This window comes from Mesoplodon mirus (genome assembly GCF_964341445.2).
Source record: "Mesoplodon mirus genome assembly, contig: HAP1_SCAFFOLD_434, whole genome shotgun sequence".
NCBI lineage: Eukaryota > Metazoa > Chordata > Mammalia > Artiodactyla > Ziphiidae > Mesoplodon > Mesoplodon mirus.
The window spans coordinates 254,544-281,618 of record NW_028295540.1 but is presented as its reverse complement, the minus strand read 5'-3'; the positions used below and the strand labels follow the sequence as shown (position 1 = coordinate 281,618).

The 27,075-nt window shown below is 37.5% G+C and overlaps 1 protein-coding gene across 1 annotated transcript; it reads right to left on the bottom strand.

The window, feature by feature from the left end:
* On the bottom strand, window positions 1-27,075 carry LOC309797374 (uncharacterized protein; the record flags this gene model as incomplete). The annotated part of the gene is made up of 6 exons (XM_082645949.1): window positions 26,892-27,075; window positions 26,727-26,781; window positions 26,599-26,660; window positions 26,214-26,292; window positions 25,904-26,153; window positions 1-390 (listed from the first exon to the last, which is right to left on the bottom strand). The coding sequence occupies exons 1-6, from the start codon at window positions 26,983-26,985 to the stop codon at window positions 1-3; spliced, it is 930 nt and encodes a 309-aa protein (XP_082502075.1). The 5' UTR covers window positions 26,986-27,075.

The window sequence follows — 27,075 nt, the reverse complement described above, 5'->3', positions numbered from 1 at the left end:
TCATAGTAGAATAATAATATAAAAAAGACAAACCACGTGCATCAAGAGGTTTTGAGCCCAAATAGAGCGATTATCTGTTGATAGCGAAATTGAGAGCCTCTCTGTCGATCGTTTCAATGATTTTGCTTGCGGCTCATCATCGACATTCTGCATTCTGCATAGACTTTTCGCTTTCGGTACATCGTAGAAGGACTTATCGTTCCGTGTTTTTAACATCGATGCATTCTCGTTGTTGCTAACTTCACTACGCCTTTGTGCTCTATCGGCACTGCGAGACTTTCGTTCTTGTTTCAGTTTTTTTCTTCTCTCTTTTTCAACCACGATTCCTCTACGTTTCTGAGATTTGTCAATGTCAACTGCTACTTCACCACATTCCTTTCTGTTTTCGCCCTAAAAATTGCTTCCATCATTATTCACACATGTGAGCAGCAATAAGCCTACAATTTTATTTGGACGGTTCATTTTCGGGCATTGGAAGGGTAGTGGTTGAAGATGTTGTAAAACACATGCATAATAAGTGTAGTTTTCCACGCCTAGGGCCAGCCAACCCTCACAACCATCCGAAATCGGCAGATTGGTGCCAGATTTATTGGGACAAGCCTCCTTCGATCTACAAAGAATAGCGACTCCATTTGAATGAATATGTGAGAGAACTCTAGCACAGCTATCAAAATTTTCCAGCAATATGTGTAGATCTGTAAATGGATACAAGGTAAAAGCAGTGCACATGGCCAATTCAATTACCCATTTCTATTCCAGAAGAAAACAAACGCACACGTTCCATAAGCTTGAAACGTTTGGCTTTGAACAATCCTTAGAGATGCGCCACGCATTCGAAATTCATTAATTTTTTACTTTTTTTTTTCATTTACTAAAATTGACCCAATACATATTTGGTCCAGAAAATAATTCGTTATGACCTTTTAATATACGAGGTATAGTATTGATTGCCTAACAAATAAATCTTGTACGAATTCGCCTCCACTGAATGAATGGCGGCTTGGTCACGTCGAATTGCTGGGTCGACTCGTGACCACATGTGTTGCATGGCACTTTTATCCACTGCGCTTTTCCGCGCACTCTAACTTACCTCAACTTTCCTTCCCACCGTTTCTCCACACGATTTGGTAAGTTTTTCCACTTTGTACGGTTTGTTATCTGAATTTTTGGCGTTGATATGCACACATCGCTGCTCAAGAAAACGAAAAATCTCACACTCTGCTAACCTTCATATTACGACGATCTGTTATTCCAACGTATTTAGTATATTTTAAGCTTTGTTAAAATTAAAAAAGAGCTAATGAAGAAGTTTGCGATTATTCGGCACACATAGAAGAAAAAACATAACTAGCCTCGAAGAACAATTCTACTACCCTCTCTTGAACTTTTTTTCGCTTTTTCTTTTTCGTAGTCTTCCTTAAAATATCATCGTTATTTGATTTATTTTTTCTAGTTATTCGTCGTAAAGTCGAAAAGAAAAGATGTGATTTACAAATATGATGAGATAAACTCCATAATCGTTGTTTTGTCTCCGACACGAAGAATTAATGTGTGACAAAGCAGAGAAGCTGTTATACCACTAAGGTTAAGTATTGTTAACCATTTATTTTTTGCATAGGTAGGTTATATGTTATTGCCTTCGCATTCGTATTCTCGTCCGATCGATACCTATCGTTTGTGCGCGCATCCGCAATGCTGTTACGGCTCGCTCAACCTATCACAGGTGTATTTTTGCTCTGCCTACTTTCAGTCTATGTTAATTTTGTAGCCTTTTTTCTAACTCACAAAACTTTATGCACTTTTTGGCATAGCAAAATGTTTGAAATACAGACTTGGTAAGTTAGAGAATAGTTCTACGTAGTGGTTTTCTATTGTGGTTGTTAAAAATTGTAATTATGCATCAGAAAGAGAGACTTGTAAATTATGTAGTTAGGTACATAGAAAAGTACACATGCGATGTACACATGCGCACACACATTACATTTATGCACAATTGAAAAAAGCTTCAAAAATTTTTACTCACTCACCGACATCATATGATTCTACCTTCTACACCGCAACACCGCAAATAAACTAAACCTCACTCAGTGCTGTTGTATTATCATCGTCGTACTGAACAAACACCAACCAATTCATTCAAAAGTATGACATTATCAGGGCATTATCAAAGAATGTTTTGTAACAATTTTTTCCTCATTGGTATTACCAGCCCTTAATCAAAAGTATTTCCTAAGCAGAAGTGCTCGCATCTTACCTCTGGTGGTACGTTCTTCAACGAAAATGCGAATGCTGACAGAACCTAAATCTTTAAACTGTGGTCCGATATATATACATATAAACGTTTGTTCATGTGTACGTATTAAGGTATACCTACGTATTTTCATGTGAATATTTGGGCGTGTATATTTGCTTGTGTGTGTTTGTATTCTTCGTTCGTGTAAAGATACTCTAAAAATTTGAATTCATTTTTTAAATTAGCGACTCTTCAAAACATTCTCATCGAGAATGGCGTGTCATTGGTTTACTTGATATGATTTCAGTATATCGTTAATAGCGAATTAAATAAAGATTCAACACCAGCTGTTGAGGAGACTGGTCCGGCAGCATCGGATGAGCCAAGTGGATCAATCACCGAGGTTCGTTCATATTTTAATCGTATGGTTTCGTAATGCTAGCGGAATAGCTGTGTAATATAAAATGATTCTATATACTGTACATCTAACTAGGTAAGCATTTACAAGTATTATACTGTATACATGTGTACCACTGCTGCTAGTATAAGTCGCAGCTCGTTATTTCCGTGCGTCGAACACAGAATTCAGATTGCGTCTACTTCGAACGTCGACAATAAAGAAAATAAGACAAAAGAGTCGGATGATAAAAGGAGCGAAGCTGTCGAAGATGCTGACGGTGAAATTAATTCACAATCAAAATCCTAATATTTCATATGCTCTTATTTAGAGACTATTAGCAAGCTCCAATCACTCCAGGTTAATATTGATCACATCACGCATCATTTGTTCTGGTTTTACTCTTGTCTTCAGTACTTTGATGACAATTTTAATCTGTCGTTTTGTCTTGTCGAAGATCTTATTCTTGTCTAAGTTGGATTCTGTAGTCCGTGAATGCACTGGAAATGTTGAAGTAGGTACTTTTTCTGACACTACCAATTCAGGGCGACAGATTGCTGATGGTGAAGTGAGAATCATCTTAGAAGAAATCATTGAAGCTACGACTATAAATACTGTATTTTCTAAGCTCTGAAGCTCAACATTTGCAATAATATCTTGTTTAATTGTTTGTTAAAAAAAAAGAATAAATCATTGAGAAGACTTGTACGAATGAAATTGTAATGTAGTTGAACACTCGGCTTCGTCAAAACGATTGTCTGAAAAAATGCTAGGTGTTCACATAACTTGCACCCTTTAAACGATTTTTCTTCACAAAATATTCAATAAAATGTTTCTCTAAAATGTGACGTTTACATTTTACATCATTTAAACATGATTGAAATCCGTATCGTTTACAATATACACTATATATATATATATATATACATATTACAATTATTGCAGTGTACAACCTCTACATTGACTACATCTAGTATTGACCTGTTTGGTACACATTAAAGTAGATTTTTTCGAACCTGTTATAACAGGCAACACAGCGTCTCTGTCATTCCGTTGTCTCGAAATTCTATCAGCCTTTTCAAGTACATGGCTAAGTGATAGCGTTAGGACACTAATAATTTCATAAATATTCAAGTACACTCGTATCTTGTGATGTCTGAGAAGTCCCTGGTAAATTCTGTTGGGAAGTTCGAAATGTAATCTAATCCTATGAAACCTGTCTTCCATATCGTTGAATGAATTATAGGAAACATGGAGGTGAGCCATAACCTTGAACGTTTATTTGTTAACAAAACTTGACAGCAAACGACGATGGATTGTTTAGACCTGATGATAATTCTAGTCTATAGTAAGCACATAATGAGTTATGATGGTTTATCCAAAACTCCCAATAATTTTCCGACAACTAAAGTACTTGAGCACCGCGAAGAGCTTGGAGACTTAAGAAAGTGACTTAGCTTTGTCGCTTTGAGGTTATAGAACAAGATTCTTCTCGAATACTACTTTTGGTGTACATTTGCTTCAAAATCCACATTCAAGGAATATGCAAAGAATGCCCAAATTCCTAAATTTTTTGACATCATAAAGTATACGAATATATACATATATATTAGAAAAGAATGCCTTTTTTGAAGAAAACAGTGGAATTCTACGATTTTTACTTTGGTCATTAAATTTCAGAAAATATGCAAATGCAGTGTATGGCAATGCTGTGTTAGGACTTTTATAAATTCCAATTTTATGACATGTTATGCAGACAGAAATCATTGGAATTAAATCCATCAATTAAGTGTGTTTGTTCTTAATTCAATGTTATCCTCAGTGTTGGTGATATTAATGCCTCAGGGATGCGCTATGCATTCGAGCTAATACATATTAGAGATGATTGAATGAGTATGACATTTAAACAATGACTTTCGTTGGGCAACTCACCTATCAAGTCAATGTTTTTATCCTCCCAAACATATCCACTACCAATTTTTGGAATCCGGAATGATGGAGGCCTCGGTTGCCGAGAACACGAGATCGAGCCAAAGGCAACGTGGCCAAGCACTGAAATGCACCCCTTTGGTAAAATTGCGAGGTCAAAATTTTTGCGTATTATTGAGTACCATTATTTAGCTCTATTCTTTTATTATACAATTAGAAAGTTTGTTTCTCCGCAATTAAAGTACAACTAGACGTCGTAATGATCTTATCGACATACGGGATGAGAATAACAGTGCTTGCAAACAGTTATGTCGATTGCCTAATTGTCATTTTACTTTCCACCGCTTTTAATTTTCATTTTCAATGTTATTGTGGTTGTTAATAGCAAATAAACGAGTTGATTGACATTAACACCGAATTTCATTATGGTTCCGCCGCTTATTCTCCTCTTTTCTGAGGAATTGCTGTAGCTGCTTCGTATTATCATTCATACAATTTCGAGCGAATGGAAAACCCTACATTTTCTGTCAACAATATTTTATATGGATATCAACAGGTAAATTTGAAAATTCACATGTATTTTGTAAGGATATTTGCGTTCTAACAGTAACACTTTAAGATGAATGATAAAAAAAACCGGTGTGCTCGAAATGACGAAGCTGAATTCGTGGACCAAAATTGCCAAGAAAAGAAAGTTAGAACTTCATTCACGAAAAATCAGGTTTATTATTTATTCACATAATTAGTTAGTAATGTATTAGGTTGTTCGGAGAATAATGTTGCTTTCGTAATGTCATTTTTCTTCTACAAAAGGATAGAGGATAAAGTGGTTGGCGTTGATCAATCCCTAATAGATGCACCATGCATTCGACTTCATCGGACATCGTAGAAGTGATTGAATGATGTCTGGCCTATACTATAACTTGGAGGTGCTGCGCGATGTGTCTACTCAGTGTTTTTTATATCCTCCCATACAATTCTGGTACCAGTTTGTTGAACCGGATGGATGGAAGGTTTGGTGAGCCCAGGGCGTGGGGATCGAATGAAGTGTGTATTGAAGGACACCTCTAACCACTGCTCTACACGTGCCCCTATCTTATCTCTCTCTATATCTTTTTCTTGTATATGTTTTAATTAACTTCATAATTAATTAATGCTGCCAATTATGTTTTTGACACATCTAAAACGTTAGAATTTCAGGTGTCAAAAGAAAAATTTCGACAAGTCTATTTCTACGATTTCAGACTGGGACATAGAGTAGCACAATTAACGCATGGGGTCAAGGAGCTGTTAACAAACGCACAGTGCAACGTTGGTTTCAAACTTTCACCGTGGAGAATCCCACTTCGAAGATGAGGAAGGGCACGTTAGACTGATAAACGTAACGATAATAACGGACACGTGTAGCGCAGTGGTTAGAGGCGCCCTGCAATGCAAAATGCATTCGATACCGCGCGGCGGGCTCACCAAGATTACTATCACTTCGGAGTCGGTAAATTGGTACCAGAATTGTATGGGAGGATAAAAATACTGCCTTGACACATCGGCTGGCCCCCGCAAGGCATTGTATAGGCCACATATGCATTCAATCACCTCTATGATGTCTAATGAAGTCGAATGCATGGCGCATCCCAAGGATTGATCAACGTCAACCACTTCATCCTTTATCCTTTAACATTAATAACAGTATTATGCTTCTTGCTAAGCACATTTCTACCATATATCGTTCGATACTGTGGAGAGGAATTTGCTTTTTTTTCTTTTTATAGGATTCAGAATAATTAAATTTATTCAAAAGTAGATTGTTGATTGTTTGTTATGGTTTTGGTAAATTCATTTGTTGATGACTGTTTGTATGTGTGGGCGAAAACCATTAGTGACAAGGAAAACACAAGCTGTTTGAATTGCAATAAATTGTTGTTGGCGCTCGTGTACAAGAAACACGTGACGACTTCTAAACGGGTGTATTCTTTTAGCATTTATCTGCGGCATTCTTAAGTGATTTTCCCTCTTTATTGTGATTATTTTCGAAAGCTTTCCTTCTTTTTTGTTCTAGCAACATGTTGAAAAAGGTTATATTTGCGCGTTTTAACAATGTTAATTAACAATCTTCTTAGCCTCATCCTTGTTACGGTATTTTTGAGTGCCTCCCATTCCAATGTTGTTGTCCATGGCAGACAAGAAGTTGTATCATGTTAACCAATTCTCTGTTAGTCAGTCGTCCAAACTTCAACTGATTCAGTTTCATTTCTATTTTGACGTTTTAAATCATCTAACATTTTCTTTTCTATTGAATCTGCTGTGTGTTAGTTACGCACTTAGATATCTAAGTATACCGTCCTCCCTTATTCCTAGATCTGCTGAACACATGGCTTTAGAAACTGCTTTATTCTACCTTTATTAATACCGTTTGTCGTGTATCAAAGTATGCAACCTTACGTCTAGCATTTCCGCTTCACTTATGCTGTATAAAAGTCCGAAGAGCTATGCTCGTAGAAATATCAATTTCCTTGGCGGAGTCTTGCAAACGATCCAATGGTAGCTGTCGCCAAAAATAGCGAAAATAAATTGTCTTATTTTCATCACCTCAAAAGAACTTATAATAAGGCAACTTTGGGTGGGATGAGCCAAACAAGGTCACTAAATCTCAGCATCATTCTAGCCATCTAGGGTCTGGTGATAGTATAAAGGCGTATTGTACATACGTCGCTACAACGCATACACACTTGCGTCTGAATCTTTGACTAACGATGTGATATTAGCTAAGAAGGTTAAGAACGGTATCACTAGATAGGCCGAGATTGGAATACCTCAGTGATTTATGATGCCGAAGAAAAAAGGTTTCTCGAAACCTCAAGCAGTTGAAGAGACTCTTTAAATCAACGTCTCCATGTCAGTGCTAATAAAGCCGATAATTTAAAAGCACAAGTCCGTCGGCAGAAGCACTCCGGTAGATACCCAAACGCGGAGATGCGCGAGCAACATGCCGATCTTGCAAAGTTCTTCAGAGAAGGGATAAAAGGAAGGACGAGAGAAGAGCATCATTACTGCGTTAAGATGCAAAAGTCAGAGAAACATAACGAAATCCCGCCCAGTTATAACCGATGGAAATTGCGCTTAAGAAATTTACATATAAACATAGAACGTTAGTATAAATTGTCTTTTTCAAGTCTGTCATATTCGGAACTCTTCAGCTCTGATTATCGAAATCTTATCCGCAGCTATCGAACAGCCGTGACTTTGAGCATGTATGTGTTTGGACAGCATAGTATTTAAGCAGTTCAGCTTGCTATTTAGCAGTTCTCTTCCTTGATGGGAAGATAGATGTGAATATAGCCCGTTCCTTAGATTTATTACGTTCCGAATTCTTATAATTTTGTCGGCGAGTGTAGCGCAGCGATTAGATGTGTCCTGAAATTCACACTGGATCGATCGATGGTTCGATTCAGCGCATCGTGCTCACCAATCCTTCCGTACCTCCGAGATCGGAAAATTGATAATGAGAGGGTAAAGGCATCGACTTGATACATAGGAAGACACCGCAGATCAGTGTATGGAGCAAATATGCATTCAATTACCTCTACGATGCTTGATGAAGTCGATTGTATGGCGCATTCTTCAGGGATTGATCGAGGCATACCACTTTATCTTCGCTTTATTAACTTATTATTGCAAGAAATTTTTTTATCAGGAATTATCGCGAGTACTATTGATCAGGAACTGTTCAATAGAAAACAATTCATAGTGGTTTTACATGATTTTGAAATGAATTCATCTGATATTATGATGCTACCGCTTGTAAGTTGCCGTTTAACCCAGCGGCTAGACTGACTTGGTGTGTTACATTATCATAAATCTTCAGCCTCTTATAATTATCGTATTTTTGGCGTCGACATCACTAATAATTCTTCTTACAATTTCCACTAAATTTTGGATTAAAAAGTTTTTGTTAAACCTACCTAGTTAGAAAAATGTAGTGTAAAGTATTTCCTGTTTACAAGCATCACTTTCTTTATCTGGAATGTGCTTCAAGCTTTCCTTTAGTGTGACGAAAGTTCTATTCCTCACTAGCTATGCTTGGAATCGATTTCGTCGATTTTATCCCTCATCTGAATCATCGTGGATAAGATTTGATGATGGAGTTCGTTGATCCGTTTTCATGTGAGGTTATCAATCTCGTTCTATATGGGCGTCAGTTAGACACTCTTCGGCAAAACGACACCGTCCACTCTTTCTGGAGTCTCAGTAAGGGAGCTGCTTGAAAAAGACGTGCGGTTCTTATTTTTAGACGGAATTTCTCATTTCATGAATGGTTACATAATAAACAGACGAATGCACAAAAAACGTACATGGCTAAGTTTCATGATTAGATCTTCTCTGTAAAAATGAGGTAGAAACCACTTTTTATAACTCGGTCACTGAAGCCGTGCCCATGGTTTCTTAGATTGTCTGTATTCAAAATGGTAAACATTCTTGCACTTCTAGGATCTACACTTTATGCCCTTTTTCAAGAATAGGTTCAAGGTAAGTATTTGTGTTCTCTTACCTACAGCAGTTCTTCTGTTATGTTTTCAAAGCCAAAATCAATCTTTTTCTTGACTTGATGAATCTATGGTTTCTGTTCATAATCATTAATATCACTCTGGGGTTTCCACACGACACGCGTTTCATTCAAAAGTTTAATAATTACCACTAATTAACAACACAATAAGAAAATACAACAATGTTTGAAGTGTAGCTTTTAAAACAAGTTTTTGAAATGGAGAACATATATACAATTGAAGTTATATGAGAGCTTGCAAAGTATTTTGAAGAAGGTTCAGGAAGCATTTAGTAAAATGAAAGAACAATATATAGAATTTAATGACTAACTATGGCAAGGCATACTGATTTTCATGCCACTTCAGGTGTTATCTTTTACTACTGCTTGAGAGGACGATTCCTATGGCAAAAAGCGTCTATCATGTGTAAGGAGTACTGGGAATGGGAGCAATGGTTGAAGCATAAAAATCCGACACTACCAAAACGATGGACGTTGTTTAGTGAAAAAGCATTTAAACTTATGAAAAGGTAAGTTTGACTAAAAATGTCGACTTCCGGACTTCTATTTTTCTTTACTTTTTATCCAACTCTTGCGAACGAGTAGCATGAGCTACATAGTAATCGTGAAATATTACTAAGATCTAATTTAAGCGGCTAAAATCTGAGATAGTTGTAATTGCTCGTGCATTTGGTTTCCTGAGGACAAGTTCGGCACTTCCATGCTGCAACACATTCAAGAGTAAGCCTATTGTCTCATATTGCCGTTACACATGAAGAGTATGTTGCTGGTTTAGTGAGATCTCTTTCTTTTCCCGTTATAACATTATTAGGAATTTCTCAAGGTTTACAAGGTTTACAACTTAACGACTATGCTTCACAGGAAAATAGCTATTATTCTCAATAATTTATAACAGCTTGGTTTTTGGATGGAAATCTCAAACTCCTTTTCAATTTGGGCGATCATCTGTCCGAAGAAACTCTGTTGTACATCACAGTTTGACAATCAGGAGCGCTTTCATCCCGGTCGACAAGTAAATCATTGAGGACAAAACAAAAATGTTACATTTCTAGTGCTTAAAACTTGTATAGGAGTCTATTTTTATTATTCAGTTATTGAGCAGAAAAATTACTTGTTTAAATAATTTTCGAAGTCTTAAGATAGTCGTGGAAGAAGAGCATATTTATTTTAGAACGTTGACGGCACGAGGAAAAGACCGTTGGTCGGCTAAAGATATGAGGAAATTCATTTCAAAGGAGAAGCTTTTGAAGCCAGTTAAGGTAGAAGAATCTGCATGAAGACATTATCATTTCAATGGTTTAATTTTCACATTTCATAAACAGTTCTTAAATGCAATTTTTGATCACCCAACATTCATCGTGTTCTTTGTTTACTTCCTTTTTTTTCGTTAAGATTTCTGTAGCATTTCGTGCTATCACTATCACTTTCCTCCAACATTTCTTGTCTTGTGATGCTTATATGTACATAATTTGATTTTTTTTCGTAGACTTCTGAAGTTTTGACGAGCATTTTTTTTAAATCTTCCATCATAGCCTTTTCTATGTGAATAGATGAATTTTATTCAAATAAATATCGTAATTACTCGTGTCAATGGTGGCAAATGATGTAACGACTTTCATACTCAATCACACCATTAATCTCTAACTCAAGACAGCTATGCTTCAGTTTAACATGCAAGTTTTATCAAATCACTCTGCTTTCAAATTATTCTAGTTCATTTTAGAATGAAGCGGACGATGTGTTCGCATATAGACCGAGTGAGATCGTTAAGGTGAGCTCTTAAATGCAGATGGCGACATAATCTTAGAAAGTCAGCAAGCATTACGGTATACTATCGATTTTTTATCTCTACCGTTCTTGACTAAGCAACTACAATCACTTTAGCAAAAAAAATACACCCTTACCTCTTGAGGGGTTAAGGATATAAGTGCGATACATCCATTTTCTAGTTCTTTGATTCAGTTTTACTTCCCTTGTTCAATATTTATCAATTTACAGAATCAAGATCAAAGAAAAGATAATGGGAAAAAGAAGAGAACACTGAACATTGGATCAGCGCCACATTGTCAGCAATAGCGGAAATTAGCGAGCAAGTGGTGTCAGCTGTGACGACTAATTCCGTCATATTGCTTGTATGTTTTTGCATGAAACCAACCAGAAATGTAATTAATAAAGTAATTTGAAACTGTGAGAAGTTATTCACTACAATCTTTGGCTTCATTATACTACAATAATATAAAGTATTGAAAAACAGCATATCGATAGAATGTTCCATCGATATAAAGTCTATTAATATTGAAACAAAACTCCTCAGGCTCTAAGTCTACGTGAATAGAAGCGTCTTCGACGGGGATAAATAGTAAATTATTAGTTTATGTTTGTTTGTCGCTTTTGCGCAGTTGTTTCAATCAAATAAATTGTTCAATTATAGACTAAACAGTAGATGTAAAGCTTGCTTCGTTGGGTATCGTGCTATGATTTCGAACTCGTTTGAGGTAAATTCATGATTTAAAAAGTATTCACTCCAAGTTTTTGGAAGAACGTTTTCTCTTTCAAATTTTAGCATTATTATACATCATTATCTATATGATTAAATTTTTAAAAATATTTTTGTTACATTTCTCCTCGTTATTTCACAGATGAGATTCCACAAAACTGCAAGCCAGAGCTGAGTTATAAGAGGCGATACTGATCTCTTGGTGCCTGTAAAAATCAGATTTCACCCATTCTGTAAAAAAGGTGATATATACAAAACACTATGAAAAGAGTATAACATATGTAGTGTTTTCTCAACTGAGTTTCTCAAATATTTGTTAGCAATAACATTACTCATCTGCCGAAAGTTCGAAGACCACATACTCGTTAGCGAGGAAAATCCATAAAAAGCTTATGCTCATTGCTTGTGAGCTTACTTCCGAAACACACCAAATGAACGTAATGCCTGCTTGGACGAATATCATGGTAGTATTCTTTATTAGAATTTTGTTCTATCATTCCTATAAGTTTCAGCCTGTGTCACACCTTACATCATTATCAATGAGGAAGACTGAGTCAACTAATATGCATTTCTAAGAGCATCATCCTTATTGTTACTAGCCAAAAATTTGTGCAAGAAGCTTGATATCACTTAAAGTTATAAAGCTTAGGTAAGAAAGTTATAATTCCACAATTTCCAAGACCGACTGTCTTTTAACCTCGGCATTGTTTAATACTTCTTGATTCTTCTTCTTTGAACGAACGCGAGGTTGTTAAGTTTATTATGAGGCTGACGTTTCGGCCGTGTCGCCCTTCTTCAGAGCCTGGAAAGGTCGACTGACAGCGATCTACCAAGCCAAACACGTCAATATCTCAAACAGAGAAACTCAAAAACCAAATCCTAACCGCGTGAATAACATCGAATACTCACCACTTCTCTGCCTTCGACCAACCGCTAGGTTGTGTCTGCGGAAGAGGAATGAGGTACACTTCCTTCTAGAGTGCCCCTTTATCAGACTAGAAGATCAATCTGATATATTGTGCGAAATCACGTGTGATTAGGAGGCACTCTTCCTTGCGGTTCATATTTGGGTTTTTGAAGTTAATGCAAAATGCGTCAAGAACCCTGCGCGTCGATATGCTAGTTTCTTGCGCAAGAATATTAACCTTAACATCAAAATCCTCTCCGTTTGTGTCTTTGTGTCCTATGCGTGCCTAGTGGAGTACTCGTTTTGCTTTTAAATTTTCCATCTAGGTGTTCTTCTATGCGGACACAAAGAGGTCTTCCCGTTTCGCCAATATATTCGTCTCCGCAAGTTTTGCAAGAAATCAGGTACACTGTACCTGAGATCATGCAATCACCGTCTCTGCCCTGAGGGCAAATGCAAAATAATATAATAAATAAATATAAATAAATAAAATAATGTAATACAAATACAAAATATTATACATTACATGTTTTACACATACATTACATGGACGATGCAAAATTTTTAATAACACCAGTTATTTATCTGTAAAAAGTGATCTACCAAAGTAGGAAAGTACTAGTAAGTTTTCTAAGGTGTGTGTACTTTTCATTTTAAGCTTATTTCACTTTAAAACATTCATCATGCCATCTCATTGTGTCATTGGCCTTTTATGTCAAGAAAGTGATTTGGATGTCCGATGGCAAATCTCCATTTTGCTGACGTATGACAATGTGAACAATTCATTGTGACAGCTTTCTACCAGTACATCTCACATAAGAGATCCAAGAACAAAACCAAGTTCTTCAGAATTCACAAGTTATTCAGGATGTACTGAATTTAGTGCAGATGTAGTGCATTCCATAATGATGTACTTTATGTACGAATTTCTAAATAAGAGAAGGCATTTGTACACCGATAGTGTTGGTATACAAGTATTCCTTTGGCTGAGGACTTACTGCATAGAAGGACCTATCTTATGGGCTGTACTATAATATCGCATATATCTATGTTCTCGAACAGTAAGGGTCTAAACCAGCAATAAAAATTGGTGGTAATAAGAATTAATAATTGTTTCCAAACAGAAAATCTTCTCACCCCTAATGTCTGAACAGTCTGAAGAAGAATTCTCAAAGAACTGCAATGATGCTGTTATGTATCCAAATTATTTCCAATAATTTCACTGTCGTGAAAAGAAACACAGTAAGTTAGAACATTTATCATTACTGATTTATTATTACATCATAGTGAAAAGCTGTCCTAAGGTAATGAACCTCAATGTCTAAACAAGGGAATATCTGCGTTTTCTCATTGGCCATAATCTGTAGTGTATATTCTCTTAAAAAGCAATACACTCTTGTCCCAAATTGAGCTGCTCTAAATGGAGGTTTTTTATAAATTATTAGTTGAGAGAACAGTTTTCGAAGAGCTATTCCGGACATACGATTTACGTCGAATTTTCTTTTCTAGTGATTTCAAGAAGTGCGGTAAGAAAACCTCTGGGAATCTTTCAAGGGGTGTATACCGATTTTGGTACACATGGCGTTTTTGTGTTAAGGAAGCGAACCGAAAAGCTATATTCTAGGCAGGCAGAATCCATTCAATTTATTCATTAAATTTCATAGAGTACTATTAAAATTAGGAATTGATAACACATTAGAAGTGATACTGTTCAGCAAAAGAAAGGTATTGGTTCGATCATACACGAGGACCATTAAGCCTATCATCCCTCCGGAGTCGGGTCGGAGAATTGGTACCAGACTTGTTCAGGACCAATTGGCTTCTTCAAATCCGCATAACTGGCGACTACTTAAGGGTTGAACAACAATTGTTTAATTTTCAATTATGAAGTAGTATAAGTATCAATATCCTTCATATTTTTACCCAGATGTCTCTTTAGTAAATTCCAGAAGATTACACTTTCCTAACCATTTAACAACATAATAACCTTACTGGTTCAATGCGGCACCAGACCAACGAAGCCCTTAAACCTTGAATTTGGTTTGTAACATTGTTGTCGAGCAGTTCGTCTGTTAACAAATCGGAAGATTCAAATCGCTGCTCTCATGAAAACAATCTCAGGTGATAAAATAACGATGGATTGTAGACGATTTATTTATAAAGGTCATAATTTACTTTTAAAATGATATAATCCTGATCAAACACAACATGGCTACTCTGAAAAAAGGAACAGTTGGAATCTACTAATTCTACCAACGAGACACTTTTCTTTTGTTCGCATAGCATTTTGACGTCTTGAAATCGACGATTTTCTGAAAACGTTTTCAGCAGCGGTCTAGTTGTTAAAGACTTCTTAGTAGTAGTAGCTTTCGAGATTCCTGCGAAAAAATGGTAATCGGTTAGCCAGAGATCCGATGTGAAATGATTCGTATGTGAGGGTTACGTAAATCTATTAGTCGAGAATCTACAGGCGTTACAGGTACCAGATTTTTGTCGAGGATTTTTGTACAAAATAATTGACTGTTTCTGGTTGCCCTTTTTAAAATGTGTGGCAAATTTGATCTAATTGTCCAAAGCCATATAACATGGATCTAAAAAGCGACAATGTTGCTAATTTCAAAACAATTTCCACGTAAATTAGTTCTTTTATTAAGGCTAGCAAACGGATAAAAAGAATCGCGAAGAAATACCTTTCTAATATGTATCCACCCTACACACATAAATTAGTTGGGCATTTTAGATTCTTTCGAGTTTTTTCTTCGTTTCATTAAACCACAATATTATTTGACATCGGTCTCATCCTATGCACACTTTGGTTTTTTTTATGTTTTTTTTTTTCATCGATATTTTCCGTTTTCTTGCCAAGTACGATATATTGTTGTGGTTTTTGTTATTATTTGAAAAATAAAGGACAATCAATCAGTGCTGATCAGTCTCGCGCTATGCATTCGACTTCATCAAGCATTGTAGAGATTAATAAATGCATATATTTGCCAATAAAATGACTTTCGGTGGCCTACCGATCTATCACGTCAGTGTGCTTATCCTCTCAACCAAGTCTGGTACCAATATACCGATTCCAGCGGAATGGAAGGTTTAGTGTGCCTGGGTACGGGATCGAACCAAGGATTGTTGGAAATCGTATTGCAGGCCACCTCTAACTACTACGCTACACGCGCACCATTAGTATTTAAATCAGGTGTATTGCAAATGCCATTTGAACACTTTCAACTATAGCAACACTCCACGAAAGTAGTGTATTGTAACCATTCAGGATTCTTTTTGAGATCAATTGAGAATTGTAGAACTATTTTATAATTTTCTGCGTTATTCGTTTCCATCTACACATGAGACTCAACCTATCTTTATTCATTTATTCACAGATAGGTCAGTGACTCCGTCATTGATTGCCAAATAAAATCATTACAAAATTCTTTCTGTTGAAAGCCACAAGCCATATGACGTCTTACTTTCAAAGGAAAGGATCCTAGATAGTCGATCTCGCGCACGCTCCTCCTCCTTAGTTTGCAAAAGAATTCTTCATCAGTACTGTCCGATACGCTTGTTGAGTGTTCTCTACAATTTTTACACGAAGATTACCCTCTTCTGCATATCGTGAACTTTGAGTCACAACAACAGCAATCAGGATTCCGTCATGAAACCTGTTGTATGGACCACATCCAGGCCGTATTCAGGACCATAAGAGTATGTCGACAGCATCATTTGCCTCTTGAATTCACTTTTTCAAATATGACATTACATTAAACGCATTTCAGCGTTGGAACGAAATGTATCACAAAAACACAGCATTTATATCACCCTCTAACCATACATCGTGAAAAGAGATCCAGAGATCGAAATAAGAAATTAGAAAATCTCTAGTTAAATATAAGATTTGATCCCATCTATTGCAGCGTTTGGTCAGGAACAGCTACTTTGTAAGTATATTCCTCGCAAAAAGTGTCTTCTGGTTGAAGGCTCCCTCTCAAACGATGTTGAATAGCTCGAGGCCAATGATTGCCTTAGGCGAACTAGCTGGGAGCAAACCTACAAATAATACAGCTATGAAAACCAGACATTGCGAAAAATTACCGACTCACATATATAGTAGACATCCTCAGCTTCTGATCGAAAGTCGCACGTCCTCTTTGGTAATGGGATGGTCTTCAGGAGGGCAGAATGATAACTCTTCACCAAGAAAAGCATCCGTAAAACGAATCCCTTCACACAGATGTGAAATGTCTTTCAATTTCTCGAAACTAAAACTTCGTGAGCTATAAAAAATACAAGTAAGAAATATGTACAAAACTATTCTGAAATGACAGAGATACCTTTAAGAAAGTAAAAAATAGTGAAACGTAAGGATATGAAAACACCATATTCATGTCTCAAAAAAGAAGAATGAGGAGAAAGTAAATCAACCATCTTAGTCGTTGACGAGTGCGTTCTTCTCCCCAATATACCATCACTTGAAGCTCACTAGCTGTTCGCTGTTGCTACAACAAAACTACTTTAAATGGATCTAATAAGTTTCGAAACCAAAAGGGAGTACAGAAATACAGGTATGCAAAAATGCTTACTGCTGTTGACGCAGTAGAGACAATTGAGTTCATTGAAGATATGGGAGAATGGAGACGTATGGAAACCAGCTTAAAAAGGCAAAATAACTGTAGGCGATATTAAGCGCGTCAAAATTTTTTGAAAAGTTAGATGAGCGTTACGATAAATTTTTCTTCAGGATAAAATCATAATTATAAGTTTTAAGTGAATTTTGTTTACGACCACATATCTAAATGTGTTACTACAGAGGACATTTAAATGAAAATAAAAACAAGACGTAAGCAAAATAAATAACAGTGAATATCCTTTCCTTAGAGTCACCACGATCTATCACAATTCCAGGAGCTGGACGAATATCAGCAGGAATGTGTTCCAGAGCGCCAGATTCTGTAGTGCATAAAACGACTACACGGGAAAACGCTCGTCTAAAAGTTCAAGTTTTATAATGAATCATATAAGATATAATCACATACAATGCTCTTCCAATAGCTTCTGAATCAACAACGGTTGTTAGTAACAAACCGGTTTCCTGAGTTTGTCAACGAAAATGAGAAAGTTGATTCATGACAAGACTGTAAGATATAAGTTCCATTTCGTAAAATACGTAGGTCATCTCTGGCCTTCACTCTAACAACTGCAGCTCCACCCAGTCCTCGAACCGGCATCTTAAAAGAAATAATGCTTTATGTAGAAGTGTATTAAAAAAGTAGAAAGAAAAATTAAGAGTTTATTTCAGCTGAAAGTAACCATAAAAATGAAATTAACACCATTGAAGTTACACAACAAAGATTTAAGAAAAGAAAAGAAACAATGAAACATTATCTATAAATAAAAGCTTATAAGAAAAAAAAGAATACCCTATAGTTCACTTGAGGTCCATCTCCTCCCTCCACCGCAATCAGAACATTTGTATAGAATCGAGCAATCTGAGACGGGGAAAATTCAATTCGAAGCGGAACAGTACGACGTGGATCCAGAAGTAAGATTTGGCTGTCCAAGAGCTGCAACCAATATAGTCGTTCTTCATTAGAGCATTGAATAGTGATAGGAAAGATTTTAGAAAATAACTAGTGTACAGTAAAAGGTGGTCCAGAATGACTGAGCTTCGCCCTTATTCGAAGAGAGGTATCTGTACGATTGGTAACATCAACGTTCGAAACAGCTGTATCTCCAATAGCTACGAAACCGAACGCTACTTCGAGTTGAGGGATATAAAGCACAGACCTAAATCTCAATTTTCAGAAAATAAAGCTGTCATAAAATTCTTATTGGTAAGTGAAAAAAAAACCTCCGCGTCGGATTAGAAGTCAGTTGTGAAAAGCATGGAACCATAGCGTTTGTAGATAAAGAGCTAGATGATCTTGCAGAGGAATGCGGTCGAGAGCTCAACTAAAGATATATTCGTCAACTTCATTCACTCGCACGTCATTAGGTTGTATGGGGCATACGAAAGAAGTGAATAACGACCAAAAACAGCTACGAGCCGCTCTCTGGGGAACTTAGCAAACCTATTAGTTGCCTTACCGACCTTTGAAGAGTATACGTGGACTTACTTCTTCAAGCTCTGAAGTGTCTCACCACTTCTTCCCAATCATAGAATCAACCAGTATACACAGAATCAAGAATGATTATGACTAATGTATGTTGTGTGCAAACCATCCCAGCACAACAGATATAGGAATTATATTTTTGATCATAAAAAATACATAGTTGGTTTTGGCTTACATTTACTCACAAACAGCAATAGGACGCAACATATAGTACTATGCAGCTAACGGAGTGAAGTTTCATCATAGAGATATGCGTACAATTACCAAAATATGTATGAAAAACAGCTTGAATAGCTAATAAACAAGCAAACAACAGCACGGAAGTTGATGAGAGCGAACACAAAAATTTATACACAAATACTAATTGTTTACTTATTATACATAGAGTGCTTGCTAATTAGATCGTACTTGCCTAGCTTTCCCTTTATTGCTTTCGTTGCCTTATAACCCTAATCCAAGGATGGAAAATGGATTGTATACGGGGTTTGAATGCAACTTTACAATCATTCTTCTATTCATTATAAATGGCCCAGAAAGATATCAGAGAGACAGAATAAGATGCAAGAGAGCTTTAAGGTGAACATTGGGATGGCTGACAATAATGATTGTGGCTTAAGCCACCCAGTTGTAGTTGCAACTTCAAAAGATTTGTACGTTTGTATTTTATAGAATAACACACGCAAACGTCGCGATGCTCGAAAAGGATCACCACCAGGAACGAATATTGTAAGAGAAAGAGGAACTATTAAAATCATAAAAGCAAAAAAACCGCCTCACAACGCACCTCTCCCTCGCATGTAACCTTCCCTTGATTACAAGCAGCACCATGATCCATTTTCTAAAATGTATACATTAGGAAATAAAAAAAAGAAAATCAAAAAGAAACCGAGAAGGAAATAATATTCAAATGAATGTTGGCGGTACCATTCGCTTCGGAGTAGAGTCTTCACCATGTAAAGCATTTTGAGAGGTGAATTTTTAGCCAGATATATTTCCAGTTCGTCTTGATCTAATCTCTTTTTTAACCCACCTAAGACAACGTGTACAACGTCTAAATTTTTGTGTCAAGCCCATGGAACAACGTATAATTTCTCATCTCTCACGCAACGAATAATATGTGACTCATGATTTTCACTGTAGTTTCGCAATAGCCCGCCCCTTATTTGTGTATTCGGCTCTACAATTCGGCTTATCTATTTAGTTTTCCATGTTTCTATTGAAATACGTTGCTGTCGCCTTTGGCGGTCGATTTTGCAACACATGTAGTATATTTCTCCAATTTTATACAACATTTACAACTATCCACTTTAAAGAAAAGTATTTATCGCCTAGGAACCCTATAATAAACGAGGCTTGGCTCGATCTCGCGCTCCAAACAAACCGAACTCTCCATCCTTTGAGATCAGGAAAGTGGTTCCAAAAAAAAGCATTACCTGGAAACATCGGTAGGCCACGCAAGATCGTATAGGGCAAATATTTTACCTGTTCGAGGCTCAGCTTAATAGATTGTAAATCCCAAAGTTATTGACCAACGCCAAAAACTCTACCCTCTTATAAATTCAGTACTACAACTATGATTCTTAAAAGAGATTTCAAATGAAAAACAACCAATTGCTGGTAATAACTGGATGTTCCACGGATTTCCACTCACTGAGGTTTTTCCTCACTGATGGATCTCGAGCCGGTTAGTCGTGAGGCTACGTGGCGCGTCCCCAGGTGGCGGATAGGGGGTCAAACGCGAACCAAAAGCGACCTTGTGCTTCCCAGAGCAGCAGGTGGATCAAAGGGATGAACACTCTTTTTCTGCTGCGCAGATCTGGCAGTGCAAATTGTATTCTACAAGTCAATTCGGCCAAAAGCCTGCAAGCAAGTGACTAGGAAGTACATGGGAGGCGGTTAGGAGTCCTGTCCACTCAACTGCAATGAACTCTGGGAAAGACTGGCAAGCTACTCATTAGTATATTCAGCCCCCATGGTTAGAGCCCGGCAAGCTACCCCATGGGTACAAAAGATGCCAAACAGAGTAAAATAAATGAGAGTCATTCCCCTGACCACGAAAGAGCCCCCGATAAGGCAGCGTTGGGTAGGACGAGTACGGAGAGGCTGCTACAATCTCAGGGCTATCTGGGCTACCTAAATGTGATAGGACTAAGGTGACGATCTGTACCTACAACGCAAGATCGCTTGCATCTGAGTCCGCTGTTGAGGACTTGCTGATGCAGGCCAGAAAGATCAGATACGACGACATCGGACTGGCTGAGACGAGGAGACATCATTCCTTTAACGCCGTTTATGATTCTGGAAAAGAACTCTTCCTTGGAACATGCGACAATAGAGGAGTTGGAGGCGTTGGTGTCCTCGACAACACGAGTTTGGCCATGAACATCGAATCGTTTAAACAACTAACAACCCGAATCGGACGGTTAAGGTTGAAGAGATGTGGGCCTATGCCGGCTCTAATTATCTACGTCGTCTACGCAGCTACCTCAAGCTACGACGAAGATGAGGTCGAAGCGTTTTATATGGACTTGGAGAAGTTCTACAGAGAAGATCATACCTCCTTCCAAGTCATAATTGGCGACTTCAACGCTAAGATTGGACCGAACAGGGAGAGAGGCTATCCGAGTTTATCATGACGACCAAGACAATCCATGGTAACTCACAGTTCCAAAAGCCCCTCTCTCAACGCTGGACGTGGGAATCCCCCAATGGAGAGTACCATAGTGAAATAGACCACATCATAGTAAACCGAAGATTTTGCATAACCGATTTGGGTGTGCAAATGCACTGGCTCGTCTCTTCACAGGCTACCTGTCAGAATGCAAGGTTCCAAACAATGGAAGACCAGCAAAACCGTGTTGTTGTACAAAAAGGGAGACCTCCACGACATTGGCAACTATCGCCCAATCTGCCTGCTGTCCGTCGTAAATAAACTCTTTACTAGAGTCATTCTCAACAGGATGGACAGAACATTGGACGAGGTACAGCCATGCGAGGAAGCAGGGTTCCGAAAAGGATTCAGTACGATAGACCACATACACACAATAACGAGGCTCATCGAACTATCACGAGAGTATAAAAGACCGCTCTGTCTCACTTTCATCGACTTGAGGAAAGCCTTTGACTCCGTTGAGACAGAAGCGGTTATAGAAGCTCTGGGAAACCAGGGCGTCGCTACCCAAACACCACTCCTTCGTGAGCTATAGAAGAATTTCACGAATAGAATACCGTATCGCCATTTTACAACGCAATTAAAATGAACGTAAAGAGGGGTGTTCGACAAGGCGACACAATGTCGCCAAAACTTTTCACATCGAGCCTCGAAGACGTTATGCGAAAATTGGAATGGGACAATGAAAGAGTGAAAAATGATGGTCGGCAACTACACCATCTTCGCTTTGCTGATGATATCGTCCTTATAACATCAAACATCAGTCAGGCGGAACGAATGCTTGCCGACATTGACCGAGTATGTGGAAGTATTGGTCTTCGACTATACATGACGAAAACGGTATTCATGAAAACGGATCGGTCTCAAAGGCCCCATTTAAGCTCAACGGAACAAATATCTCCGAATGCAACAGTTATGTGTACCTAGAAGAACTCGAGAACTCAAATGATGAATGACGTAGCTCCATAGCTGAGCAGGAGGAAGAGAGCAGCTTAGGGAGCTTTTAAGAGCATCGAGGATGTAGTGAAGAGGATGAAGAACACTCGACTCCGTGCCCACATTTTTGAATCAACGATGCTTCCTGCATTAACATACGCATCAGAGACCTGATCGCTACGTAGGCAGGATGAAAGAACACTCAGCGAAAGGGCGATGCTAGGAGTGTCGCGTGTCACGCAAGTGAGAGAGGGAATACGAAGCTCGGACCTACGTCAACGATCGAAAATTAGAGACGCCGTCCTTTACGCCAAAATGTCAAAAATAAGGTGGGCCGGGCACGTGATGCGACGAAATGGCAACCGATGGACAAGAGCCGCCACGGATTGGATTCCTCGGGATGTCAAGCGCACAACAGGAAGACCACCGACCCGATTCTTCAGAGTTCTTTACAAACACGCTGAACGAATGGTATGATGCTCAACGTGTCCCTAGAGCGAGCAGAACCCTTTGGACCACTCTTGCACGCGACAGGGACAGATGGAGGAATTACTGGCGCCCGCTTGATTCAATCGAAGATCAACGGGAATACAGGTGATACAGTTGAACTGGATGTTAAATTGTATGTTCAAATAAACGCTTGTGTTATGTCGGCCGAAGAGAACTGAACTTTTTCGAATTGTTCAACGAGTGTAAAAAATACAATTCATAAGCCACCGAAACATCCAGTGTTTCTCATATGCGAAGAAAGTAAAGAGAAGTACATAGAAGGACAAAGATGACTTCAGTGGTGGAGCAATATGATGCATCACGACACTTGGATTATCGAGAACAGATTTTGCAATGGACTGCAGCTTCTGGGAGAATGAACAGAACTTTAAGAATTTTTGGAGTACTTCTAATATCTCGTTGTGAAAGTAAAGTGGCTTGGGCAGGCGACGAATCAGAATCGAGGGTACCAACATCTTTTGAAGAGATGAACATATTTATTAGACTGTGCCTTCACATAACAACTGTTAACACTATTAAGAGGAATTCCAAACTTCGCTTATGTATTCCATCCTCTTGAATCCCAAATCCCATCAAGAGATAAATTTGAAAATCTGTCTTACTTAGCTTACAATGAAAGTAGAACTGGAGACTTTTAAAATGTCTTCTAAACAATATGCGAATTGCTAACTTTGCTTCAGTAGAGAAAATTTCCTGTTTGAAAACCTCTCTAGGACGCTGGAAAGATTGCACAAGCTCAAAGAGTTTTCAAATTGGTGAGTAGAAGCTCCTTAGGTAAAGGATTAACTATTCGGCTTTGATTAGACCATGAAGGAAGTGGCATGTGGTCGATTCCATCAACCATCATAGGAATGATTGAATGCGTATTTGGCCTATACACTAGCCAAAGGTGGCCCAATGATGTTTCAAGTTAGTGCTTTTATCCTTCCAAACAAGTTTTAACCAACTCGTCATCCACGGAGAGATGAAGGCATGGTGACCTTAGATGAAGGGATCGAACCTTTGTTCGATACAGTGCATATTGCAAATTCACCTCTAATCACTGCTCTACACCAGCCCCTCCTGAGGTTATATATATGTATATATACTATAAATATATAAATGTTATATGTATATATGTTTGTATATATGTTTGTTTGTATGTATATATACATATATACAAACTCCACAAGTATATATATAAATGGTATACCAAAAGGTTCAAAAGTTGATGGCAAAACGTTTAGGTTATACGAGTTGTTACGATAGAGTCGAGTATCTCTAATGTCTTCAATGATAAAACATATGGAATCATAATAATAAGCTGGTACTCTTAGTTTCCTTCTTCTTAGAACAGTTCCGTCGCGAAAAGAACTAACCCGTTTGCAAAAAAATTTTGCAAACTTTAATTTGTACAAAATAAGCTTCTCAGGCGACGCGTGATATAACGTCTGCATCGGGAAGCTGTATAGATTAAATATATGGAGAAGAGCAATAAAAAAGTAGTGGGTGGGCGAGCAAAATAAAGAGCTGAAAGGAAAATGAATCATGCTAAATAGAACGATAGCAAAATAAAGTCAAAGAACAACCGTCAATGTGGCAGAAACCTTTGAAACCATTTCATTGTCAGGAACAATTGTCTTATTCATATCTGTAGTTTTATCCTGAACAGAATATGTTAGCTTTGAAAATAAATCAGGAAGACAGCCTTTACAGAAACACTTGAAACTTAACCTACCAAAGCATTTTCTGCCACAGCGAATCCAGCCTAAACTACAAATATATTGCGCAATGTTATTGCGGCAACTATAAAAGACAGCTCCTACCATGATTCCACCACTGCTACATGATTTAGTGGAAGAGAGATTACGCGAGGTACACGGCAATGATGGTTTACTTAAATAGAGCAGTGTGAATGCACCTTTTTTTACTAATTAAGATATATGCACTGACATATATGAAACCGGAGGCGCAAAAAGGTGATTATGAGCTTTTCGTGCCTTCACTCGACTTTTTCTATGCTCTTCCAACACCTTCATTAACGATTCTGTGGAAGCACCAGAGGGTTGTTTCTGAAAAATTTTTCGTTTTAATTCTGGAAAGGTGTCCGACTAATAAGAAACATTTTCATAAACGGGTTAAAAGATTCGACATTAGAGATAATTCCACCGTTCTTCCAAGAACTCAAACACCGCGATCTCTTTTTTAACGAATAAATAACTGAGAAAAACTATGCTGTTTTTCATGCCAGGGTTATCAATGTTTCGCAAGAATTTACTAACCGAACTTATGTGTAATAGTCACTTTTAAATATACTTCTTGCTTAAGTTAAGACAATAAATACTCGTTTCAGAATTTTTGATTATCGAAGATACACTCTTCGTTAGGATCAAAGGTATTCCTTTAAAACCTCTTGAATTGTCCTTATACTTAAATGAAGCGATCCCGTGGTTTCCGCAACAGAGTGCTCATCAAGTGTAGATGAAGCTAAAAAGAAAAAACAACTCTATACACATAAAAGGAACCCGAACTAAAGCCAATTTTTCCATGTAAATTACCTTCAGGCAGGATCAGAGATATACCATGGAATTCTTTAGCAAGATCATGATGTCGAGATGTAGCTTTGGCTATTAAGGCTAAAAAACATTTGTATATATACACATATATGTATATATATGCATATATATATATGTATATACACATGTATGTACGTGTGCATACGTATATATATATATATATATATATATATATATATATGTAAAAGAGTGAATATGCAGTGGATGGCTATAGAATTAATATGAAAATGCAGTAACACACAAATAGGAGTGCTCGTTTGTACGACTCCTGAAGATGAAACAGAAGGGTTTGTCGGTTCGTTGGTAACATACGATGAATCCAGAATCCGCTTGGGAGTACTCCAACTATGACTCAAATTAAGCTGAAATTTGAACGCCTCAGGAAGCTTAAAACATACAGTAACAGTTCCAAGAAAGTTCTTAATCACTTTTTGCATGTCTAATAGCATGTGATCGTAGTCTTTATTGGTAACATCACTCGTTATGTTTTCCTTGTTTACGATGTTCTGACAAAACATTTTAGTACTAACGGAAACCTGGAACAAGATATTCAATCGTTTAATAATGATAGAACGAAATACTTGTGATTATACCAACCGCGCCGTTGTTGCTTTCTGAAGGTGCTTCATTAGCAGCATTCAAGCATGTTCCGTCAGATTTCAGGCAACAATCACCATTATCCTGCAGTAATATAGTTGATGAAACGAATAACTGAGAAAGTTTTAAAAGACATACCGGCACTGGAAGGCCTTGGGAAAATCTAGCCTTATTTGTTTTTTCGCACGAAGAATGATTAATAATGCTTGGCTCCCAACTATTCTCCTTCTCGAAATTGCTCTGATTGAACCTTCAATACAGAGAAATAAAATGGTAAATAGATATAGACTTGTTGGAACAGTTTGCAAACCTTGGATCGTTTAAAATGAAGCGGCCATGATCGCGAAGAAATGATTCCTGCTCTCTTTGAATGATGTCAATTGGTTTTTCTAAAGTGAGACTTATCAGTTCTTTATATTGGATGACTAATAACACAAAACTAACGGTCTGAAATAAATTCGCTGCTTTTGACAGAAACCGCCCGAAAGGATGAACAATCATCGTTATTGAAGGTATTGCTATTCGACGGATGTCGACTTATTGATGACAGAATGGTTAATTGTAAAAGTATAGGAACCTATTTCATCTGCGTAAAGACATGAGTGTGGTTGAAAATAAAAAGTGGAGCTTAAGATTAGAAGTCTCATATACCAAAACAACAAATACTGATTAAGATTAAGAACTAAAGCGCAAACCACTATTTGGCATGTCTCCAATCTTCGATTCCTCCGGAATTGTGGAAAGGAAAGAATGAATCCTGTTAAATAGGTTATACATTCGAAGTTGTTTTAGCTAAAAACAATCTGTTGCGCAAAACACATACCTTTCGTCAACGGATTGTTGAACATTGTCATATTCATGCAATTCCTTTTCATCAACTAAATTAAAAAAAAAGTATTACACAATGACATCACGACATGGTAGATTGCAGAGGAAATTCTACGAGTACCTCGTTAATTAGTATACAACAATTCTAGTGCAAACTCACAGTTTGATTCACGATCTGAAAGCGGGGCATCGTCGAAACTCTGATCATCGAATCTGTCTTCCACTATCTCTTCATCATCCGCAATGCTAGACATTTTGGAAGTGTCTGAAGGTATTAAAGAGAACAACAAATAAAAAAATATATTTGGAATGCATACTGACTCTAGCAACGGTCATCCAGATTA